This window comes from Sceloporus occidentalis, unplaced genomic scaffold, assembly GCF_023333645.1.
Source record: "Sceloporus occidentalis isolate IW3139 unplaced genomic scaffold, rSceOcc1.0.p SCAF_249, whole genome shotgun sequence".
NCBI classification, from domain to species: Eukaryota; Metazoa; Chordata; class Lepidosauria; order Squamata; family Phrynosomatidae; genus Sceloporus; species Sceloporus occidentalis.
In genome coordinates this window covers 682,624-707,075 of record NW_028317229.1, presented here as the reverse complement: position 1 = coordinate 707,075, position 24,452 = coordinate 682,624, and the positions used below count along the sequence as shown (strand labels likewise).

General features: G+C 44.7%; 1 protein-coding gene across 1 annotated transcript; it reads right to left on the bottom strand.

Annotated features, from left to right (window-relative positions):
• Positions 1-3,081: 3,081 nt before the first annotated feature.
• Positions 3,082-19,435, bottom strand: LOC149276053 (interleukin-12 receptor subunit beta-2-like). The gene is made up of 15 exons (XM_089503978.1): positions 19,193-19,435; positions 15,965-16,103; positions 15,424-15,706; positions 13,949-14,136; positions 13,087-13,226; positions 12,448-12,595; positions 10,568-10,647; positions 9,534-9,750; positions 7,811-8,005; positions 7,604-7,705; positions 6,978-7,136; positions 6,151-6,294; positions 5,407-5,506; positions 5,039-5,138; positions 3,082-3,546 (listed from the first exon to the last, which is right to left on the bottom strand). Exons 1-15 carry the CDS (start codon positions 19,433-19,435, stop codon positions 3,082-3,084), a joined length of 2,703 nt encoding a protein of 900 aa, XP_089360104.1.
• Between the last annotated feature and the right edge of the window lie 5,017 nt (positions 19,436-24,452).

The window sequence follows — 24,452 nt, the reverse complement described above, 5'->3', positions numbered from 1 at the left end:
TTTTTCCATCTTTTCCACCGACAAATCCCTACCGCCCCCGGGATCGTCCTATAGAAACAGCTCGAGTTTAATGTGTAACGCGTCGTCAAGCAGCTCTGCCGGAAAGTTCCACGAGCGGAACTCTGTTAATGCAGTAACATTTTAATATATATATATTCTTTTTAAATTCCCGCCAATAAAATTCCTTCCATGCGCCAAACTTTAGGATGCTCGTAGGATGCAACCTTGTAAGAAGAGAGGCTCTAATTCCCAGTGCACCGGGGTTAAAATCGTCACGTCTGTTTTTCTTGATCCAAAGGGATATCAGCAGTTTATTCGGGGAAGTAAAACGCAGAACGAATTCTGAAAGGAAAATAACATTTTCTTGTAAGTTTCCAGCTCGTGGCTTTCGAGTGCCGGCTGACAGATGAATGTTTTCAGCTTGCGGGGGGCTAATTCAAGCTGCCCACCCAAAACCCCATTTTAGGATTTCTTCTTTTTTTTTTTTTTTTTTTTTTTTTTACCACTTCAAAATAAAAACACAATATGCGAAAAAAAATCTCAAATAAAAAAGGAAAATTCAAAAAAAAAAGTCTACAGTGTTTTAGGCTGAGATACTCATTTTATTTAATTTTCTAGGTTCATATCTGTGTAGGTCATAAAAACAAATACTATTGCCCTATTTTTATATATAAAAATAAAAAAAAAGGAAGTTGTGCAGGTCAGGCTACAATGTATTTGCGACCTGTGGCGGGGTGTCAAGTTTTTTTTTTCCCTCCCGGTGGCATCCAGCTTGAAGAAAAAAAACAAACCTCTTGGTTTGGGGGTTCTGCTGGAATTTTTATTTATTAGCTGTAATGAGATTTTTTGGATTAAACTGATCGTAACACTGCAAGCTTTGGCCGTCGTAACTCAAATGTGTCGCCTTTTAATAGCCTGTAAAAAAATCTCTAGTGACGGCGCATTTGGGGAGAAACGTATTTCAGAAGCTTCAGAAGAGAATACTACCCCCCCCCCCGGCCCTCGGATATTCCAGCCAGAATATGAAATCTATCGGTTTACGCTGCTTTAAACCTAAAACCAAAGCAAATTGAAATTTATAAAACCAAATTCAAGCAAAATGTTTTAAAAACATATTTCAGTGTTCTGGCATATAAGAACTTCGGTACAAAAGTTTTTTGGTTTTTTTGCCCCACCCCCCCTCATTTAAAAAAAAAAATTGGGCCGTGTTCTGCGGGATAACCAATCTTCGGCTGAAATTTGGAATATTTGGTCAGTCTGTAAATTTCTGCCGTTTCCCTCCCGGTTGTAAATTTGCTGCTTTTGATCCATTTCTGTGTGAATTTAAAACTGTGAACATCTGTCTGCTGGATGCTTAAACATTAAAGGTTATCCTTCATTCTTTTGCCTGTCTGATGAGAGCCGGTCCTGCGGCAGCTTCACATCCACGGAGCATACATCTCCGCCGTGTATGACGTGCGCTGTGCCTTTATACACATCCCGGGACACGCCTCGCGTATGTGATAGTAAACACGCCTCGTGCATGCAAGGTAATAAAGTCGCGCATGTAATAATACACACGCCTCGTGCACGCGGTGTAATAAACACGCCTGCGTTATTCTTGATGACTGCCAAATAGACACCGCCGTCCTCGTGTCGTGGCCCTTCTTGTTACAGGGGCACTGTAAAGGGTAATGACGAGGGCCGGTGCCGGAGACTCCGAAGTGTTTGTAGTCAGCAAGTGAATCGGACTGCTGCTTATGTGAGGCAGATCGGCCCCATTTGGCCCCCATCCAGTCTGCCTGTGTTCCCTGCTATAAAGACAATCAGTCCTTGGTCTCGTCTTAAATCTAGGAGCTGTATTCTTATCCCGTTCCCTTGCTATATTAACCTCTTCTGCTGGGAGGCTGTTCCACTTATCTACCACTGTAATCTGACATGTTTCAGGTAGTCTCCAGGCTCTGGGGTTTTAGGTGAGGAGGTTCAATAATCCTTTAATGACGGGTTTGTGCATATCGATGGTTGTTTTGTGACTCCTCTTCTCCATAGCAACGGAATAGTGGACCAATTCATTGTATTTAACTCATCGCTCACCCCTGGCAAAGAGATAATCCTTACCAAGGCAGAGAGGGCATCAGCCGTCCGATGGGCCGAGATCCCTTCCCTGCGGAATGTCAGCCTTTAGAAGAAATGCGGCATCACAAAGAAAATTCCTCGTTCCGGGGACTCTTTAATCAAATAAAATGTTGCTTTGCTCATAAGTTTTGCTGGGAACACTTTAATTGTCACGTGAGGCAGAAGTGAGCGCTGGTTGGTTGTTGCCATAGACGCTGAACGTATGCTTTGCGTTTATGATCAAACTTTTAAACAGAGGAATGAAATGACCGATCAGGGGCTTATCCGCTTAACAGCAGCTGTAACCGGCACCGATCTGGGAATGCTTTCAGGTGAGGGTTCAACTTATCGAGGGTCTGACCCGGATCGTCGATCCGGCAACGAATCACGCCTTTCCTAATTACATCATTTATTATTCGTTTTCTAACAATCTGTCATTTTTAGACGTTTTTTTGTTTTACAGACACCACGTTAAACAGTTAATGTTCCCAAAACCGAAGCCCCTGCCTGTATAACATGGTATATCCGAGGCGCGGAGAACGTGCATCCGAAAACTTCCCCTTAATCACCTCGTCCAGTGCCTTCGTCCCCCGCTGAGGACGTTTCGCTGAACTTTGTTAAATCTCTAAGAAACATTGAAACACTTAAAGGGGCTTTTAACAAAGTACAAGAGGGGAATTTATTACAAAGGAAGAGAAAAGTTACAAACAAGAGACCCGAATCTAACACTAGAGGTACAGAGACTGAGATGGAACGGAAGGAAATTTTACTTTACTGAGAGGGTGGTAGATAAGTGGAACAGCCTCCCAGCAGAAGTGGTAGAGGGTAATGCAGTGAGGGGATTAAACATGCATGGGATAGGCATACGGCTCCTGAATCTAAGACGAGACCAACGACTGATTAAGGTTTGAGTCTTTACAGCAGGAGAAACGGGAGACTAGAAGGGGGCCGAATGGGGCCGATCTGCCGGCGGGTTCTGTTTCGATGTTATTGTGCAAATATCTGGAAATCTATCTTCACCGTGTCCAGGCGCAGCTTCCCTCCGGCCACGAACTCCGTCTGCACAAAATATCGGGTGGGAATTCGCTCGTCTTCCGTGGATTCTTCGCTCTCCTCGCTGTCGGCCGACATGTTTGTTGGTAAATAGTCTACGGTGATATTCTGGCTGATCAGGTAATCGGACGCCGGCGCCGGGGTCTCCGGCTGGCATCCCAGGGACTTGTATAGACCCCCGTCGTGTGGATGTACCGCATGCACAGGACACGTTAGGGCCTCTTTGTCCGCGTGGCGTGCAGCGTTGGCCACGTCTGAGAACGCGCTGTACGTCTCTGCGCTGAATGGGGAGGAACAAAGGGATTGATCCTCGCTGTCCAGCTCTTGGATTTCCAGGGTTTCGGTGTCGTCATAATTGTAGGTCTCTGATAAGGAATTACACGCGAAGCCCATTTCATCCTAAAAAACAGGAAAACCACAAAAAACACGCGTCACATGAAAGGGTTAAATGGTTTATTGCTGTCTATAGAACGGATGATCCAGTAGTAATGGTTTGGATGTGAATCCCAGCGGACCGGACCATTGGGGCGGGGGGGGAGGAAGTTTAACTTTACTGAGAGGGTGGTAGATAAGTGGAACAGCCTCCAAGCAGAAGTGGTAGAGGGTAATACAGTTAGGGGATTAAACATGCATGGGATAGACATACGGCTCCTGAATCTAAAACAAGACTAACTAGATTGTGTAGCGTGTAGCAGGAGCCTGAACATGTAACACGCCAGAGTGGGCCGGTGTACATCATACTTATGGGCACTAGAGGGAGAAAACGTATTATTATTATTATTATTATTATCTTTTATTTATAGGGTGCCAACAATTCCCGCAGCGCTTACTACAGTCCCTACATTTAAATGGTCTGAGAAAACTAGAACTAACAGATTACATTATTATTGGGAAAACAGGAGCTTCCGGTGTCTACTGGCGTATAAAAATATCACGAGGACATAAAGCATGCAGCCGATATTTGGCTCAGCTTAATGAAATGTCTGTAATTTAAAGGGACGTCAGCGTGATGTAATAATAATAATAATAATAATAATATAATGATAATAATTCTAATAATAATATAATAATAATATAATGATAATAATAATAATAATATTATAATATAATAATAATAATAATATAATGATAATAATAATATAATAATATAATAATAATATAATGATAATAATAATAATAATAATATAATAATAATAATAATATTATAATTATAATAATAATAATATAATATAATAATAATATAATAATAATAATATAATAATAATATAATGATAATAATAATAATAATAATAATATAATGATAATAATAATAATATAAGGGCTCGGTTTGCGTCACGCCGCACACCGCTGCTCGGTAAATAAAGCTGACAGATGTTAATGATAGATAAAGACACCGTTATATCACCCAGCGGCTAGCAGCGGGTCATTTAAACATGGAGAGCCCTGATAATGGATGACGGACGCAGAGAGACGATAATTCAGTGCTTGTGCAAGACATTTAGAGGAGGAATCGCGGCTGGACTGGTGATGACGAGGTGGCAGATGGCAGCTTGATGACATCTGCTGTTTCTATACACATTATCGGGGCTTTTAGGGCAGTAGAACCCTGCGATACCCTCATACCCAGCAAACACTCTGACCTCCTAGAAAAGAGGGGCATCAGGGGAGGAAAAAAGGGACACAGGGGTCTGGAGTCTAGAGGGACTGGCCAGACCGATTACAGAAACTTGGCAAGTATGCAGAAGAATTACCGGCACTCCTCGGAAAACCTCAAGAGAAATCCACTAGGCTTTTGCCCAAAACACAAATCGCTGAACGCAGATAGAACGAGCCCTCCCTATGGGGCAGATTTTAGATGCCCCTCATCTCCTGCGAATAATATGTCATATACCTTGTGAAGCGTCAGCTCTTTTGCCCAAGCGCAGTTCGCTGGGTCGGGGACGGCCTTTTTGTTCCAATAAGGAAGGAGATGGGAGAGAGAGCCGAGCAGCCTGGAAATAAAAGTAAAAAGTGTCGTTCAAGGACATCGCAAAGTAAATCTAACATTCCGACAGGTAATTTATACTATTTGTTCCATAACGTGGTCAACAAACAAACAAACAACTGGAAACAAATGCGGAACATGACATTCGTGGCATTCGTGGCATTCGTGGCATTCATGACATTCGTGGCATTCGTGGCATTCTTGACATTCGTGACATTCGTGGCATTCATTCGCTTTGATTTTCTTGGAGAAATATTAGAGTTTCCTTAACTTACTTCTGTATTCTGGACGAGATGCCACAAACGCAGGCCACGAATAGAGCGCACGCCGCGCTTATACCCACCGCGAGGGCCACAGAACCCCTAAAAGACCCTTCTAAAGGAAACAGATAAACGGTAAGACGGAGCTTCCAACGCAGAGCACCGAGGCTTCCCTAAAACTTAAACAACATATCAAAACCATAGCTTTTGGCTTTTTTTGCTTTAAATGCCACACATCGTGTTTCTTATAACTGCATGGTCCACGTGGGGTACTTGCCTACATGCACACCAAGGGTTAAAAATTACAATGAATTAGATAAGACTTGGGGGGCTTTTGCAGATAGACTCGATGAAGTTTATCGTTCATTAATGACAAGTGAGGAGCCGTTTGGGTCACTACATAGAATCTTCACAATGGGCTATTAAAGGGTTAATAGTCCAAGAGTCTCAGGAGCCGCTCATTTAGAAAGTTCCTGGGTTCGGGTAAAATTAATATTTTCTTATTATTGATCAGACTTCTTGGTATTTTTGGAAAAGAAACAATAAAACCAAATGTGGTGCCCTCTGTCTGAACGCCGGTTATAATAATAATAATAATTATTATTATTATTAATATTATTATTTTTATATTTATTATTATTATTTATGATTATTATTATTTTTATATTTATTATTATTATTTATTTATTATTATTTATTTATTTATTATTATTATTTATTATTATTATTATAGTTTTACATTTCAGTGAATTTTTTTACCTTCCAAACGGAAATATATTTGCTGCACAAAAGTTTTAGGACTTTCCCCGGCGTTCGTGGAACTCGTCATCCACACCAAATACTGAACATCCGGGCGAATCTCACGGATCTCCTGCCGGAACGTCACGGATTCATCGGCGAGAACTGGAGAAAAAATCACTTATTCATAAAAGTCCCGGCGCTGTATACAGTAATATAACCCCCCAGTCCTGTATACAGTACTATATCCCCCCAGCGCTGTATACAGTAATATAACCCCCAGCGCTGTATACAGTAATATATCCCCCCAGCGCTGTATACAGTAATATAACCCCCCCAGTGCTGTATACAGTAATATATCCCCCCAGCGCTGTATACAGTAATATAACCCCCAGCGCTGTATACAGTAATATAACCCCCCAGTCCTGTATACAGTAATATATCCCCCCAGCGCTGTATACAGTAATATAACCCCCAGCGCTGTATACAGTAATATAACCCCCCCAGTGCTGTATACAGTAATATAACCCCAGCGCTGTATACAGTAATATAACCCCCAGCACTGTATACAGTAATATAACCCCCAGCGCTGTATACAGTAATATAACCCCCCAGCGCTGTATACAGTAATATAACCCCCAGCGCTGTATACAAAACTGAGTTAAAAAAGAAAACAGAGTGAACACTCAATAAACACGTTTAGTGTCTTGAGATTAAAGTAAGTATTCTCCGCCCCCTTTTCTCGGCTCACCTATCAGAACCACCCCAGCCCCAGTTAAGTTGCTCCTCCCCTTTGTTGGAAGCTGATGAGATGAACGTCTCATTGTTGCGTGATTTTTGTTGCTCACCTGTAACGTGTCGCGTGACCTTCGAGGACACGTCCTGAACGTAGATGCTGTATCTGACGATGCACCCCATTTGTTTTTTCGGGGGGATCTCCTTCCACGAAACCAACAAACGGTTTCCTTCCAGAACTTTGTAAAGAAATTCCGGACCGGTGAGCGGAGCTGGGAGAGAGAAGCCAGGAGAGTCCCGTCCTTCGTTACAGGAACATTGTATCGACTCTCGTTTTGTTTTCTGGGTTTTTGTTACAAAAACATTCTTAGAATCTCCCATAGGGATGACTGGTCCCAATTTCCCTCTAGATTGTAAGCTCTTGCGAGCCAGACCCTCTTTATGTGATTTATCGGCACGTCTTAGTTCTAGTTTTGTCAGACCCTTTGAATGTAGGGACTGTAAGAAGCGCCGCAGGACTTGTTGGCGCTATAGAAATAAAATCATCTGGAAATTCCAGATAAAATAAACTTTAAAATGTAACAATAAAATAATTTAAAAAAATGATATAAATAAAAACATTATAAATATTACACTGTGGTTAATAAATAAGGTTTTCCCCCAAAGGACTGTTTCAGGGGGCAAAAGGATGAGGTGCAGCCCCCACCCCCCGCATTTTGGGTAATTATGGGGTAAATACCTCTCTCTTTGATGGAACCCGAAGTTTTGGAGGGGATTCCGGCTCTTCCGTTCCGGAGCGGGGACACGCGGAGCTCATAGCACACGTGAGGCTGGAGGGTCCCTGAAGAAACACGTTACACGGCTAACTTAATAACACGGAGAGAGTCGGGGGCCGTGCTGCCAGAATATGACGGAGATTTATAATCGAATACGTTATAAGAATTACCCGAGATTGTAACAGATCTGTTAAATTTGGGCGCTTTCACCCAGTTTGTGCAACTGCGATGTTTTCCGCCTCGTTCTTCCCATTCGACGATATAATCCACAGCAAACATTTCACTCTCCGGGGGCTCATTCCACGTCACCGTGAGACCCTCCCCCGGACCCTCCACGGCAGCCACTCTGACGGGGGATGAGAGACCTGGAGATGGGGGGCCGGGGGGGCCGATGCCCAGAGCAGATGGGAAAAGTGCAATCAGAACAGGTTCAGTAAAAATATTGACCGTACCTACCCCCACCAACCGACCTACCCCCCGTATACCCCCAACCAACCCACCTACCCCCGCATACCCCCACCAACCCACCTACCCCCCGTATACCCCCAACCAACCCACCTACCCCCGCATACCCCCACCAACCCACCTTCCCCCCCGTATACCCCCAACCAACCCACCTACCCCCGCATACCCCCACCAACCCACCTACCCCCACCAACCCCCTACCAACCCACCTCCCCCCCACCAACCCACCTCCCCCCCGCATACCCCCACCAACCCACATACCCCCCGTATACCCCCACCTACCCCCTACCAACCCACCTACTCCCACCAACCCACATCCCCTCGCATACCCCACCTACCCACCCACCTACCCCCACCAACTCTCACCAACCCACCTATCCCCACCTACCATCATCAACCCCCCTACCCCCCCCCACATCTTCAACATGCATTAAAATACAAAAATGCAAATATAGTGGCTGTTTGTGCAAATTACAGTCATTCCGAGTCACAAAGTGGTTTTTAGTCCTCGATTCTAAATATTAATTCACAGAAAGCTCTGGAACGTCAGGTATTTGTTTCGCTTTAATGACGGTAAATTTGTTCTTAAAATATTTCTCGCAGAGTCGTTAGGTTTTAAGACCGCAGTTTCCTCTGTTCCTGGAGGCAGCGGGAGGTCATTCTATGAACGTCAGCGACTGGGAGACGTAGATCGGGGTTTATTCACTAAACCACGAGTCTGACTTTACTCTGACCCCGGAGAGCTTCTCCTGCAGGATTCTATATATATATAAACTGTATATATACATATATATCGCTAACTCAATGACCGGCCCCCGTATAATGTATAGATAAATCAGTGACCGGCCCCTGTATAATGTATAGATAAATCAGTGACCGGCCCCTGTATAATGTATAGATAAATCAGTGACCGGCCCCTGTATAATGTATAGATAAATCAGTGACCGGCCCCTGTATAATGTATAGTTAAATCAGTAGTAATAGTTCAATGTTTTAAATATGCATTATGTTGGACCCCAGGGTTAACCCTTCATAATGCATAATGAAGTTCATATATTTAATGTTGAGATAAATTGGTTTCATTTTCTAACAATGTTACTCAGATCCCGGGGCTCATAATCATTGTATTGCTAAGAAGAATTATTTTTGAGTAAAGACTCAAACCTTAATCAGTCGTTGGTCTCGTTTTAGATTCAGGAGCCGTATGTCTATCCCATGCATGTTTAATACCCTCGCTGTATTACCCTCTACCACCTCTGCTGAGGGGCTGTTCCACTTATAGATTCAGGAGCCGTATCCCTATCCCATGCATGTTTAAATACTCACTTAGTTGACATATAGTTATCCTTTCCAGCCCTTGCACTTGAGAAGGGGGCCCTTTTAAGTCTTTTCTGTGGCCCCGTATGTATTACCGAGACCCCCGTTTACCTGATGTGTCCGGATCCGTTACTCTGACGAGCGCGGGGGGCGAGCTTCCTTTTGAGTTGAGGGCCGTCACGGATATGACCCGCGTTGACTTGCCGATGCCCGCGGTGAGCCACGTCTCTGCTGTCGTGAGTCTGGAAGCCGGGATCTCGGGATCTTCTTCGTAAAACAAAACTTCGTAATGTGTGATCAGCCCCCGCGCCTCCGACGCGCTCAGATTCTGGAGGAAAAAGGGTTAATATTAAAAACTCACCTGAAATAAAAACTTTCATTATATTTTTTAAGAAATCATACATTTTTGGGTTGTTTTCACCATTCAACTGTTTTTAAGAATGGCTTAAAGAAAGGCCCTCAGGAGCCCAGCATTCCTGCCAGGCACTTTGTAGATTGTAAGCTCTTTGACCCAGGCCCTCCTCACTTGTTGTTTCTGTAAGTCAAATTGTTATGTTACATACTTTTTTTTACGTCCTGTCTACCCATTGTACAGCGCTACGGAATATGATGGCCCTATATAAAACAATAAATAATAATAATAAAGTGCTATAAGGCTAGATTGTAAGTTCATGGGCCGGACCCTCCGCTCCTTTTGTATCTGTTTAAATCTGAGTTTTGTATTTGTTCACCCCGTGTTTAAATTGTACAGCGCTACGGAATATGTTAGCACCTAATAAATAATAACAAAAAAATAATAACGATAATATGAATAAAAAAATAATAGCAATAATATTGATAATAACAAATAGTAATAATAACAATAATCTGAATAATAAAATTATTAGCAATTATATTGATGATAATAATAAATAATAATAGTAATAATAATGCTAGCAATAATATAGATAATAAATAATAATAATATCCAGCTCTTGCACTTTTAACTAATTGGGGGGGGCTCTGTATATAGAGTAATTTTGGTGCAAATGCTAAAATGTATGCAATCGCTATAGCAACCAGTGGTATGGCCACAAGGGGCCATGTATAATGTATATGTGATTATTCCATCGTAAACGGCTCGTTTTGTGTCTGTGACGTCTTACCTTCCAGAACATCTCAATATTCCGCATATTATCGCCAAAATTCTGTGTTCTGTGCCAGACGTCGACCCTTCCTGCCGGCGCTGGATCCAGAAAAAGACCAGAGGTGCAAAATAAACCTTTTGCCGATTATTTCATTTCCAGAAATCCTCACATCCTTCCTCGACAGACACAATTCAGACCCATTTCATGTATTTATTTTTTATGGTAAGAAAAGGTCTGGAATATGAGATCTCTGACATCTGTAAAACCTCTACTAAAGCAAATTTACAAGTTAATAATAATAATAATAATAATAATAATAACAACAATATTAAAATAATATTTAATATTATTAATATAAACAACTACAATGCTACTACTAGTACTACTAATAATATTAATGATAATAACAACAACAACAAGGAGAAGAAGAATAACTTACTACTAATATTAATAATAATAATAATAACAACAACAACAACAATTATAATAAGAATGATACTGCTACTACTAATAATAATACTATTACAACTACTAATAATAATAATAATATTAAGAAGAAGAATGATACTGCTATTATTACAACTACTACTAATATTACTAATAGAATAATACTATTACTACTAATATTAATAATAATAACAACAACAACAACAATAATAATAATAATGATGATACTACTACTACTAATAATAATAATAACAACAACTTTATAATAATAATAATAAGAAGAATAAAAGAAGAAGAAGAAGAATGATACTGCTACTACTACTACTACTACTACTACTTTTACAACTACTAATAATATTAATAATAATAATAATAACAATAACAACAATAAGAAGAATGATACTGCTTCTACTACTACTACTACTACTTTTACAACTACTACTAATATTAATAATAATAATAACAACAACAACAATAAGAAGAATGATACTGCTACTAATACTATTACAACTACTACTACTAATATTTATAATAATAATAATAATCATCATTATTCATTATTATCTTGTATTTCTATAGGATCAGCTGTTCCTGCAGTGCTTCTTCTAGAACTAACCGACTGAGACGTAGCGATCAGGTACAGACGTCTCGGCCACAAATGGCAATTAAATTGCAAGTTTTGGTTACATGATGTATAAAAGTAACAAAAAAAAAGTAATGTAAAAGGGTGAAGCCGTATTAGTCCAGTAGACACGATGTCAAAAAATAGAGTATTGCAGAGTATGCGGTGATACCTTTTTTATTGGACTAACATAATATTAAAAAGACAAGCTTTATATAAAAAAAGTATATATAGTAAAAAAACAAAAACACAATGTTACTGAACTAACTTTTTTTGGATTTCTTTTCTTTGTGGATTTTGCTCGTCTTCTTTATCATTTAAAATTATTGTAATGTATAAAATATGTATAAAAATATACACAAAACTCTTGGTTCTTCACGTATTTTTTTTTTCTGATTATCTGCCGTCTTTTCAGAATGTTTGCTGGGTATGAGGGGATCGCAGGGTTCTACGGCCCTAAAAGCCCCGATAATGTGTATAGAAACAGCAGGGAACGGCTTTATAAATTAAACGGTAAATAAACCCCATTATTCTTCTTCTAAATGCCCCGCCCAGTTACACAAATACCCCGACCACAAACGAAACCTTCTGAATGGGAATTCTCACGTTTTACCAAAATCTCTCAAAACGCATCAAACTGAAACCCCGAGGGAGTTCGAATTGGTGAGAAAAATGACATTTCTGAAGCAAACCAGCTGCGGCAGCAAAACCACAGAGTCGCCCGATCCCCTTAACCCCTTGCTCCCCAGAGACAGGAATAATGGTTTATTCGCCGAGTTCCCAGGATACCCAACAATCCCAGAAAAAAAATGAATTATTTCCTCCTCACCTCGCTCTGGAGTCTGCGCTGTCACCGAAGCGCTCCAGTTACTCCATTTCCCTTTATCCATCCGAAATTTACAAGAAGCCCCAAACTCGTATCTCGTGAACGGCATCAGATCGAGCAGGCGATGGGTTTTGGTTCCCACGATCTCAACCTGAGCAAAACGCGTTGGAAGAAGATATTTGCAGCAAAAACATCAGAAACGTTAGAAATCACGCGGAAAGGGCATTCTGTGATTTTTTTTGGGGGGGGGACTTTCCCGGCTCAAACACCACACTGAGCTGATGCTTTATGGCAATGCTAATGAAGTCCCTTCTCCATAGACTTTCATTAGTCAGAGAGTCTGGCTGGGTGATTGAGACTGAGTCATTCTATTGTTCCCCACAGGCAGTATGATAAGGAGTCGGGGGGTTTAGTAGATCGGGGGTCAGATAAAAGAGCGAGAATCATACAAACGGCTGATATGCAGCTGCCTGAAAATATTATATTATGGGGGCAAAAAAAGAGTTGCTATTTAAGCCCAAATCATCTGCCTCTATCTCGGGATTATTTTATGTCCCCTCGGTCCCTTCGTTGATGTTGTAGACGACCCCTTAATAAAATCACAATTAAACATTAGCAGGTGTTTGGGCGTCACATTCTCACCCGTGTCCAGGACGACTCATTAACTGGCCGATATCTCAGCCGGAACAGGACGGAATCCTGTGGATCCAGGAGCGTCACGTTGCAGTCGCTGGAATCGTTAGCGAATCGGATTAATACGTCTAGCGGGGGTCTCGGTTTCACTGGGAAGAAGCGAGTGGAAACTCAGAGACCGGATCCGCGATCAGCGCAAAAAACCTTTAAAAAAACTTTCATAAAGTTGTGCTTTTTGTTTGTAAAATGTTTACTTTACTTTAATTCAAAGGGAGTTGAAGTTGGTGGCAGCCTGTGGCAAATCCAGTTTTATCTGTTCTCTCCCTTACCCCTGCCTGAACCAATCCACAATCTTACATTCGGGAACCATATGCCTATCCCATGCATGTTTAACTACCCTCACCGTATTAGCCTCTACCACTTCTGCTGGGAGGCTGTTCCACCTATCCACCACCCTCTGAGTAAAGTAAAGAGAAATGCCTTAAGTGTTTCTCAGCAAACTTTGGTCTGCGCAGGAACAGTGACGCCCCCCTTAGATTACCGGCCCTTTAACAGCACAGGATGCAGTCGCGTTACTCCGGCTTTCTTATCTTTTCCTGCCAAAAACCACAAAATGACCAAAAAGCACGAAGCGCGTCGCTGCCGTCTGCACGTCTCACAAACAATCCGCCGGGGACCTCCTGAGCTCATTAACCCGCCGGGCCGGACGGACAGACCGCAGGCCACCGTTATCCCACCCGGCGCCGAGGCGCGGCGCCCTCGTTTTCTAATTGATGGACCCTTTGTACAGCGCTGCGGAATATGTTGGCGCTATATATATATATATAAAGTAATAATGATCTGTATGTTACTGGCGCGCTCGGGAACTCACCTGCATCGTAGTACGTGAACGTGCGCGGCCCCGAGGAATTACTGCCGAGGGCATTGGAAGCCGTCACCGTAACCGTAAACTCCTCCCCCCGGCGCACGGCCAATGGGAACGTTGCATACCGGATCCCGCGTTTATCGTATTGTTTCCCCGACGCGGTGACCCTGGGAGCGCACATCCCGTCACAAACCCTGTAACCAGAGGAAGCAGCATTCTCATACCTGCCAAGTGTCACTGTTTAGTGTGTCCAGTCACTCCTTCTGCACCAAACCCCAATGCCCCTCTTTCTCCCCTATTGCCCCATCGATGTCCCTTTTTCCTTCCCCAGTCCCTCTCTTCACCCCTGGTGGCGCCTCTCCTCCTCGATACCCTTTTTCCTCCCCTGCTGTTCCTCTTTTCTAGGAGGTCAGAATGTTTGCTGGGTATGAGGGGATCGTAGGGTTCTACGGCCCTAAAAGCCCCGATAATGTGTATAGAAACAGCAGGAAACGGCTTTATAAATTAAACGGGGTAAATAAACCCCATTATTCTTCTTCTAAATGCCCCACTCAGTTACACAAAGAACCCCAGCCACGCCTCTAACCCCACCCCCAGAATAAAAGTACCCCTCTTTAAAATGCTGGGAGGTATGTAGAAGAATCAAACGCAGGTAGAGAGTCCTGGTCATAAGAGCTTACAGTCTATCAATTTAAATGAATCTAGCCATGACACCATCGCGGGGACTGATAGTAAGCTCTTTGACCGGGGCCCTCCATTTATTTTTACATTTTGTTTGTTATGTGACGCTCTACCTGTTATGTCCTGTTTGTACGGCGCTGCGGAATATGATGGCGCTATATAGCAATGCGTAGTAATAATAATAATAATACTCAGCTGTATCGTGTAAGTCGTGGGGATGAAGGTTTCTCTCCCAACCTCCCAAGAACAGAGCGCCGTCCCCGACTCCTCCTCACAATCCAATATTCTGGGCCGATCTGGGGACACTAAGAGGTTAAAAACTGCACGTTAAAAGCAAGTATTTTTTTTTTTTACTTTAAATGTTGGTTTTTTTGCCATTTCTTTTTATTTATTATTATTTAATTATATTATGTATTTATTTTATTTTTCTTTATATTTTTTTCCTCCCAGGACTCGTCTTAAAGTTACAGACCCCCCCCCCCCCCGGGAAAGCTTTATCCCAGCCAAATAAATCTAGTATTTATAGGACTAATAAGAGTCTTATTGTACCCGTTGTACAGCGCCGCAGAGTATGATGGTGCCATATAAAACAATAAATAATAATAACATAAAAAAAAAATGTTACGTAATACAGCGAGGGGATTAAACATGCGCGGGATAGACATACGGCTCCTGAATCTAAGACGAGACCAACGACTGATTAAGGTTTGAGTCGTTACAGCGGGTGAAACGGGCGACCAGACGGGGGCCGGATGGGGCCGATCTGCTGGCGGAGTCTTGGGATGCCTTTGGAAAGATACTCACCCCCGGCATCCACGTATATTCCGCAGAGCAGTTTGCACGCGGTGTTGCATTTATAAAGCGTGCGGTTTGGGGACAGGTGGGGGTCGCGCACGCTGATCAAGTCGCTGTGGCAGACCGTCAGCATCAGGAAGTCGAGACCCCCGTGGTGCTTGGTGATGTTCAGACACTTCCTCAGGTGGCAGTCGTCCCTCGTTCGGAGTCTGCAGGTGACGGCGACGGAGCCCCCGAGAGGCAGCGCCGTGCCGGGACTGGCCCAGATTTCTGCCGCAGGACACATCTCTGGGGGAAAAGGAACGTCGAATAAAAGCGTCAGAGAGAGGAACCCCCCAATATCACCTAAATTTAATCCATTATTACATGGGTTATTTGATTCATTATTAGATTATTACATTTTTTATTTAATGGATTATTTGATTAATTATTTGGTTAAATATTTGATGGATTATTAAATAATTTTTAAAAAAGAGCAAATTTTATAAAAATGCTGCATTTTTTTGTCTAAATGAACTGCGTTAGATGAGGATTTCTTGAACCCACCTGCAGCTGCCTTGATTAGAACTCGCGAGGCGAAGACGCCGATAAGGATCCAGAACGTCCGGATTCTGCTCTCCATAAGATCAGCGGGGTCCGCATTACTGGCGGCGGCAGAGGGGGCTTCACCGACGCAAAGAGAACCCTGAAAACAAAGAACGAAATCATCCAGATCCTCCATATAAACATCATCAGCCTCCGTATAATGCGCAACCCCCCCCCGGACCCAACACGCGCAGAACCCCCCCCCCGGACCCGACACACGCAGAACACCCCCCCCGGACCCAACACGCACAGAACCCTCCCCCCCCCGGACCCAACACGCGCAGAACCCCCCCCCGGACCCAACACGCGCAGAACCCCCCCGGACCCAACACGCGGAGACCCCCCCGGACCCAACACGCGCAGAACCCCCCCCCGGACCCAACACGCGGAGACCCCCCCCGGACCCAACACGCGCAGAACCCCCCCCGGACCCAACACACGCAGAACCCCCCCCGGACCCAACACGCGGAGACCCCCTCCCCGGACCCAACACACGCAGAACCCCCCCCGGACCCAACACGCGGAGACACCCCCCGGACCCAACACGCGCAGAACCCCCCCCGGACCCAACACACGCAGAACCCCCCCCGGACCCAACACGCGGAGACACCCCCCCCCGGACCCAACACGCGGAGACCCCCTCCCCGGACCCAACACACGCAGAACCCCCCCCGGACCCAACACGCGGAGACACCCCCCGGACCCAACACGCGCAGAACCCCCCCCCCCCGGACCCAACACACGGAGACCCCCCCCGGACCCAACACGCGAAGAACCCCCCCCCCGGACCCAACACACGCAGAACCCCCCCCGGACCCAACACGCGGAGACACCCCCCGGACCCAACACGCGCAGAACCCCCCCCGGACCCAACACGCGGAGACCCCCCCCGGACCCAACACGTGCAGAACCCCCCCCCGGACCCAACACACGCAGAACCCCCCCCGGACCCAACACGCGGAGACCCCCTCCCCGGACCCAACACATGCAGAACCCCCCCCCCGGACCCAACACGCAGAGACCCCCCCCGGACCCAACACGCGCAGAACCCCCCCCCGGACCCAACACACGCAGAACCCCCCCCGGACCCAACACGCGGAGACACCCCCCCCGGACCCAACACGTGAAACCCCCCCCCCCCGGACCCAACACGCGCAGAACCCCACCCCGGACCCAACACGCGCAGAACCCCCCCCGGACCCAACATGCGCAGAACCCCCCCGACCCAACACGCGCAGGACCCCCTCCAAACCCGACGTTAATTAAATACCTGCTGTTACATTTTAATGCAGATTATTTTCAGCTTCCAAATGTATCAATATCACCGTTTCTAACAAAAAAAAGAATCAGAGATTCCAATCCCATAAAATCATTTCTTTTACAATGAAAATTGGTGCAAAAAACAAAACGGCGCCTAAAATTCTCTCGATTCCATGATTGTTTTTTATGTTCTAATAATGAATTTTCTTTTCTTTAATTTTATTCTTTGGTTAAACCCCCTTTCTACCCGGACGTGGGAGAGATTGATTTATCTATACATTATACAGGGGCCGGTCACTGATTTATCTATACATTATACAGGGGCCGGTCACTGATTTATCTATACATTATACAGGGGGCCGGCTCACTGATTTATCTATACATTATACAGGGGACCGGTCACTGATTTATCTATACATTATACAGGGGACCGGTCAATGATTTATCTATACATTATACAGGGGCCGGTCACTGATTTATCTATACATTATACAGGGGGCCGGCTCACTGATTTATCTATACATTATACAGGGGACCGGTCACTGATTTATCTATACATTATACAGGGGCCGGTCACTGATTTATCTATACATTATACAGGGGGCCGGCTCACTGATTTATCTATACATTATACAGGGGACCGGTCACTGATTTATCTATACATTATACAGGGGCCGGTCACTGATTTATCTATACATTATACAGGGGCCGGTCACTGATTTATCTATACATTATACAGGGGCCGGTCACTGATTTATCTATACATTATACAGGGGGCCGGCTCACTGATTTATCTATACATTATACAGGGGACCGGTCACTGATTTATCTATACATTATACAGGGGACCGGTCAATGATTTATCTATACATTATACAGGGGCCGGTCACTGATTTATCTATACATTATACAGGGGGCCGGCTCACTGATTTATCTATACATTATACAGGGGACCGGTCACTGATTTATCTATACATTATACAGGGGCCGGTCACTGATTTATCTATACATTATACAGGGGGCCGGCTCACTGATTTATCTATACATTATACAGGGGACCGGTCACTGATTTATCTATACATTATACAGGGGCCGGTCACTGATTTATCTATACATTATACAGGGGCCGGTCACTGATTTATCTATACATTATACAGGGGCCGGTCACTGATTTATCTATACATTATACAGGGGCCGGTCACTGATTTATCTATACATTATACAGGGGCCGGTCACTGATTTATCTATACATTATACAGGGGCCGGTCACTGATTTATCTATACATTATACAGGAGATTTTGTAAGTCACTTCAGCTCACCTGCAACTCGTGGTTTAGTGAATAACTCCCCTGGGTCCGTGAAGCTCCCCCATACAGTTAGTTGTAGACGCAGCTCCTTCCTCCCCGTTGCCCGGGCAGCGCAGTGCACAGTAAGGGGTTAATGAGCTGCCACGCCGGGGTTTTCTCGTTGATGTAATGAAGTCTCGTATTCGTGGCTGTTGTGGTTCTCGTTACGTCTTTACTCACTGCTTAGTGAAACTGAGCGGAACGCACGGCGCTCGAGGCGACTTCCCGCCAGTCACGTGACTGCGGGAAAACGATTAGGGAAATCAGGAGTCTCTGACGCACCCAACGACGACGCGGAGGGACAGGAGGCATCACCCTCAGCCGAGCAACTTACTGAGAGTGTCGAGATCCCGTCACCCGCGCCTATTTCCGTATCACTTATTACCGGCTGAGTGCCTTGGTGTCATACAACCGCAGAAGACAACTCCTATCATCCCTATCCGCTACCTGGCTGGATAAGAATGATGGGAGTTTTAAGGCAGTGAAGATCCTCGGCTTTCCAGTCCCCCCAGTGGGATGCTTGGGTCGGCTAAATGGTTTTGGCCAATAATAATAATAATAATAATAATAATAATCACCCACCTGTGCCGGTGACCCCCAGCTGTCCGTCCCCCCTTCAGGGACGCGTCGGGGGCCAGTGGGGCGCGTCGGGGGCCAGTGGGACGCCCACGGTCTGTTCCGTGTGATAAGCTTCGTGTTTCTGTCTAAAGCGTGAGTTACGAGCCACCACTTCCCCGTCATAGACCGTCGGGACCGCACGTCACCCGGCCCTCCTGCACGAGCCGAGAGCCCCGGGCCACCCCACCTATAACCTCCCTGATACATCGTGTGTGTGCAGAGGCATCTCGGCCAGCGGCCCACCCGGCATTTGCCAAGGTGGCCATTCCTATGCCCCCCCCCTTCGGCCCCTGATGCCCCTCTTTTCTAGGAGGTCAGAATGTTTGCTGGGTATGAGGGGATCGCAGGGTTCTACTACCCTAAAAGCCCCGATAATGTGTATAGAAACAGCAGGGAACGGCATTGCTGCCAGGAAGACCCCTACAGATGAGGCAGATCGGCCCCATTTGGCCCCCGTCTAGTCGCCCCGTTTCTCCTGCTGTACAGACTCAAAATGCAGAATAAACCTAATTTGGATTTTTGTTGGTTTAGCTGCTACAACATGCAACAAACATGAAATACATAAAGAACACAAAACATGCAACAATCATGAAACACGTAAAGAACACAAAACATGCAATGAACACGAAACACATAATATTTCTCTTATTTTGCCTGCAGAGGCTTTCTTGGCGTTTCTCTGAATTTTACTGATTACCGTAAAGTTTTTGGTTCGTCACAAAGTTTGGGTTCATTTATTGTAAACGAGGAGCGTCTCTACGATTCTACAAATCCCCAATTATTATCATTATTATTATTAAATATCACTATTATTATCATTATTATTATTAAATATCACCATTATTATCATTATTAAATATCACCATTATTATTATTATTAAATATCACTATTATTATTATCATTATTATTATTAAATATCACTATTATTATCATTATTATCATTATTATTATTAAATATCACTATTATTATTATCATTATTATTATTATTTATTTGGGTAACACTTTTGGGAGTCACTGCATAGAATCTTCACGATGGGCTATGAAAGGGTTAATAATTCAGGGTCAGGGTATAGAGCCATCTACCTACCCCATGCATGTTTAATCCCCTCACCGTATTAACCTCTACCACTTCTGCTGGGAGGCTGTTCCACTTTACTCCCTCATTAGAGTAAAATTCATTAGTAAGCACTAAGCACATTTTTCATTCACATTTCGTTATCTGTTTTTATTTGTTTTGTCATTTTTGTTACACTTTGAATAAAGACGAATTCTAAACATAAAAAGAGACTTGTCAGGTCTTGTAATAAAATCATCTTAAATAAATGTTACATATTAATGCAAAATTAAATGTATTAATAATAATTAATTAATAACTCTAATTAAAAGACAATTAATATACTAATAATTTTAAGTATATTTACTTGGTTCTGCGTTAAATTAGCAAAATCAGTTAAATATACAATTCATTTGTATATATTTTTTAAACAGGATATGTCTTGAAAGACCTTCATGTCCAGAAATGGCAATTCTTCCTTCTTTCACATTGGTTAATGTCCCTTGAGCACAGGTGAGTCCCACAAAGGGGAAGGACTGAACCATTTGGAAGTGTAAAAAATTATGGTGGACGTTCCCGGTTGCTGATTGGCTCAGGCAGCCTGTGTAAGGGGGGGGGCAGGAGTTGGATTATTTCGTGCTGGCTTTGCCACAGGCTGCCACCAGCCTCAGCTTCCCAGAGGTCTAATAATCATCCCCGGGAACTTTCCAAATGAATTGCAAATATTAACCCTTTAATAGCCCATTGTGAAGATTCTAGGTAGTGAGTCACCAAATGTGTCACCCTAAACGGCTCTAATACCGGTCGCCATAGAAACCATGACTTGTCATTATTTAAAGATACACTTAATTGGGTCACCTGCATTCAAGCAGGGATATCAACCACAACATACTGGCAGCAAAAGGGGCAATTATTGTACAGAAGTGCAAGGGGGGGGCAGGCCGGGGAGGGGGGGTAACGTAGGGTTTTAGATCTTGCGTGTTTTTTGCACGGAGAAGGAAATGTGTCACAGCGAGGAAGTCAACGTGTGAAAAAAACACAAAAAAAGGGTAATGAAATCGCGGGCTGGCAGAAGCACGTTATGATCATGGGACTCGTTAACACGCTACACGCACAGAAAGCAAGGGGGTCGGGGGTCCCTGGGACATGAGCGGCTCCACTGGGCATGAAATCCAGGCCAGGCAAAGGGGGGAACGTTCCGGGGTTTGATGAAACGTTTAAAGCACGCAGCGTGATCAGGGAGAGGGTTAGAGGAGCTCCTGGGTGGGGATGATAGGAGTGATGATTGCTATGACTGAAGGCTGTAAATATGACATCATACAGAGCCAGACTGAGGCCGACGAGGTCACGCTGGCACTTTAAGGCCGCCGGATGTCAAAAAAGCAGCCAATGGGAGGCTGCGTGTTACGTGTTCATGGTCACGGCGTGCGCGGCCGGGGATGTCCAGCCGGTGGTCACACGCTGCGGCCCCCCGTTCTTCTGTCGTAGATTCTGTCATTATTTATTGCCGGCCGCGGACGAGCGGTTTGGCTCATTTTTGGGCAAAATACCCCAGTGTTTACTGGTACTGACCCTATATGAAAAATGGCAATTTTGGAAGTGGGAGTTGGTTTGGAAAAGAAGGTGTCAGAAAAGCCCAGGAATTCTACTGAGAATGGCGCGCGTCTCTTTAATGCTGTATCTCCTATTATATGCACGGCGCGGCCCCTTTAAATCTCCATGGTGCCCCCCCATATGCATTTGCCCGGCCCCCCGTTTAGTTTTAGTGCAGGAGACGCATAGGGACCCCGCGTTGATTTAGTTGGAGCGTTTTCTGGCCTCTGATTGGCTGCGGAGATACTTTGTAGCGCTGCACGCCGCGCACTCTCACTTCCTCCTCGCCAGGAGTTTCACTTCCTTCCGGCCGCTTTCAGCAAACATTTTGTTTCTATTCATCTTTTTTTTTTTTTTTGACAATTTCACTTTCACGGACACAATTATTATAACCCTTTCCATGCCAAAGGAGCCGTCTGCCTACCCCATGCACGTTTAAATCCCCTCACTGTAGTAGCCTCTACCACCTCTGCTGGGAGGCTGTCCCACTCATCTATCACCTTAACAGCAAAAGTAAAACTTCCCGTTATCGAAGCTTCTAAAGTTTTTTTGTTTTTTTTCTTGTGTAAAGTGGTTAATCTGGACTATTTTCGCACTTTGCACCCAAACTCCCAGTGGGTATACCAGTTTTCATACTGGGTTGTTTTCCAGTTGTATCACATCCCGTTTTTTCCGCCCCACTCTGTTTTTGTAGGATTGCGGTCCGGTAAGTCATGTTAAGACCAAAGGTTAATGGAATTAACCATTTCATTGCCAGGGCCGTGCAGTCCATTTCAGACCAGTCTAAGGTCCGGTGGCGTACATCTTTATTTTTTTTGGCCCCTAATTTCCTTTTGCCAGCGTTTGCGGGAAGTAGCCCCCCGTGTCGGCGAACTCCACGGCCCTGCCAGGGAGGCAGAGATCAGGCGGACCCCCTAAAAACTTGTCAGCCGCTGCGTCGTCAGCCTGGGGAAAGATTGAAAGGTCGTCCTCCCCGATATCCTCGGAAACCACCAGCTCCGCGTCCCGGAAAAACAACCCCTTCAGGGCGGAGGCGGCGTCCCGGAATAAAACACTTCCATTCCCACAATCCTCTCCCGCAGCCAACATCCCCGCGGCTCTCTGGACCTCCAGCATAAACGACGGGGTGCAATAAGAATCCCTCCTCGGTGGGACCCCCCTTCACCGCCTGGGGCTGATAGCCGGGGGTCTGCTCCGGCCCTTTAACATCCGCGGGGGCCGGAAGCAGAGGGCTTTCCGGTGGATTGGTGGACGGCTCCGCCGCTGGGATTGGAGGGCTTGCTGGTTTAGGCGCCAGAATTTCTTGCACCTCTATGATTTCGTGGTCACCATACGATGTGAAGGGGCCGAAGCCGGACACCTCCTTAATTCCCTTGAAAGAGATATTTAAAGAGATATATAGATTAACAGGTACGTCCCGGTCTTGAAGGGGTTAAACGCACAGCATCTTCATAAAGACTTAGACAATATAATAGATTGTAAGCTCACGGGAGCCAGGACTGTCCCAGTATATTAATGTTATTGTCGCCTACGGTAACAGCGCTACTGAATCTGCTGGCGCTATAAAAATCCAAAACGATTAAAAACAAAGAAAAACCCCGAACTGACGGCTCTCCAGCCTTTACAGAGAAGAACGTTTTATTCAGTAGCGCCGCCATGTTCCGGAGAGATGTACAACGCGGTCTGTTACCTGCAAAGCCTTCAGAGCTGTGCTGTTTTCAACGCGGGGGTAAACTTCACGGAGAAATCCCGGAATCCACGATACGGCGAAGGTTTTAACCCTAAAAAGAGGGGAGGGGAGAGCCAATCAGTGTGCGCCAAACATTCCTTAATCTTCAAATAAGGGCCCCAGGAGCCGCTTCCCTTCCAAGGGATTTTAATTAAATAGAGAATGGAAGAAAATGTCTGAAGGAGATGAAATCTTTGGGCCGCGCCGTCATGGATCATGGGCTTTACGGTGTTTCTTTACAGAGAGGGGTAGTGGATATGTGGAACAGTCTTCCAGTAGAAGTAGCAGAGGGGAAGTCAGTGAGGGAGTTTGAGCCTGAAAAGCAGTGCCGGCTCATTGATTTAACTATACATTATACAGGGGGCCTGTCACTGATTTATCTATACATTATACAGGGGGCCGGTCACTAATTTATCTATACATTATACAGGGGCCGGCTCGCTGATTTATCTATACATTATACAGGGGGCCAGTCACTGATTTATCTATACATTATACAGGGGCCGGCTCGCTGATTTATCTATACATTATACAGGGGGCCGGCTCACTGATTTATCTATACATTATACAGGGGGCCGGTCACTGATTTATCTATACATTATATAGGGGGCCTGTCACTAATTTATCTATACATTATACAGGGGGCCGGCTCGCTGATTTATCTATACATTATACAGGGGGCCGGTCACTGATTTATCTATACATTATACAGGGGCCGGCTCGCTGATTTATCTATACATTATACAGGGGGCCTGTCACTGATTTATCTATACATTATACAGGGGGCCTGTCACTGATTTATCTATACATTATACAGGGGGCTGGTCACTGATTTATCTATACATT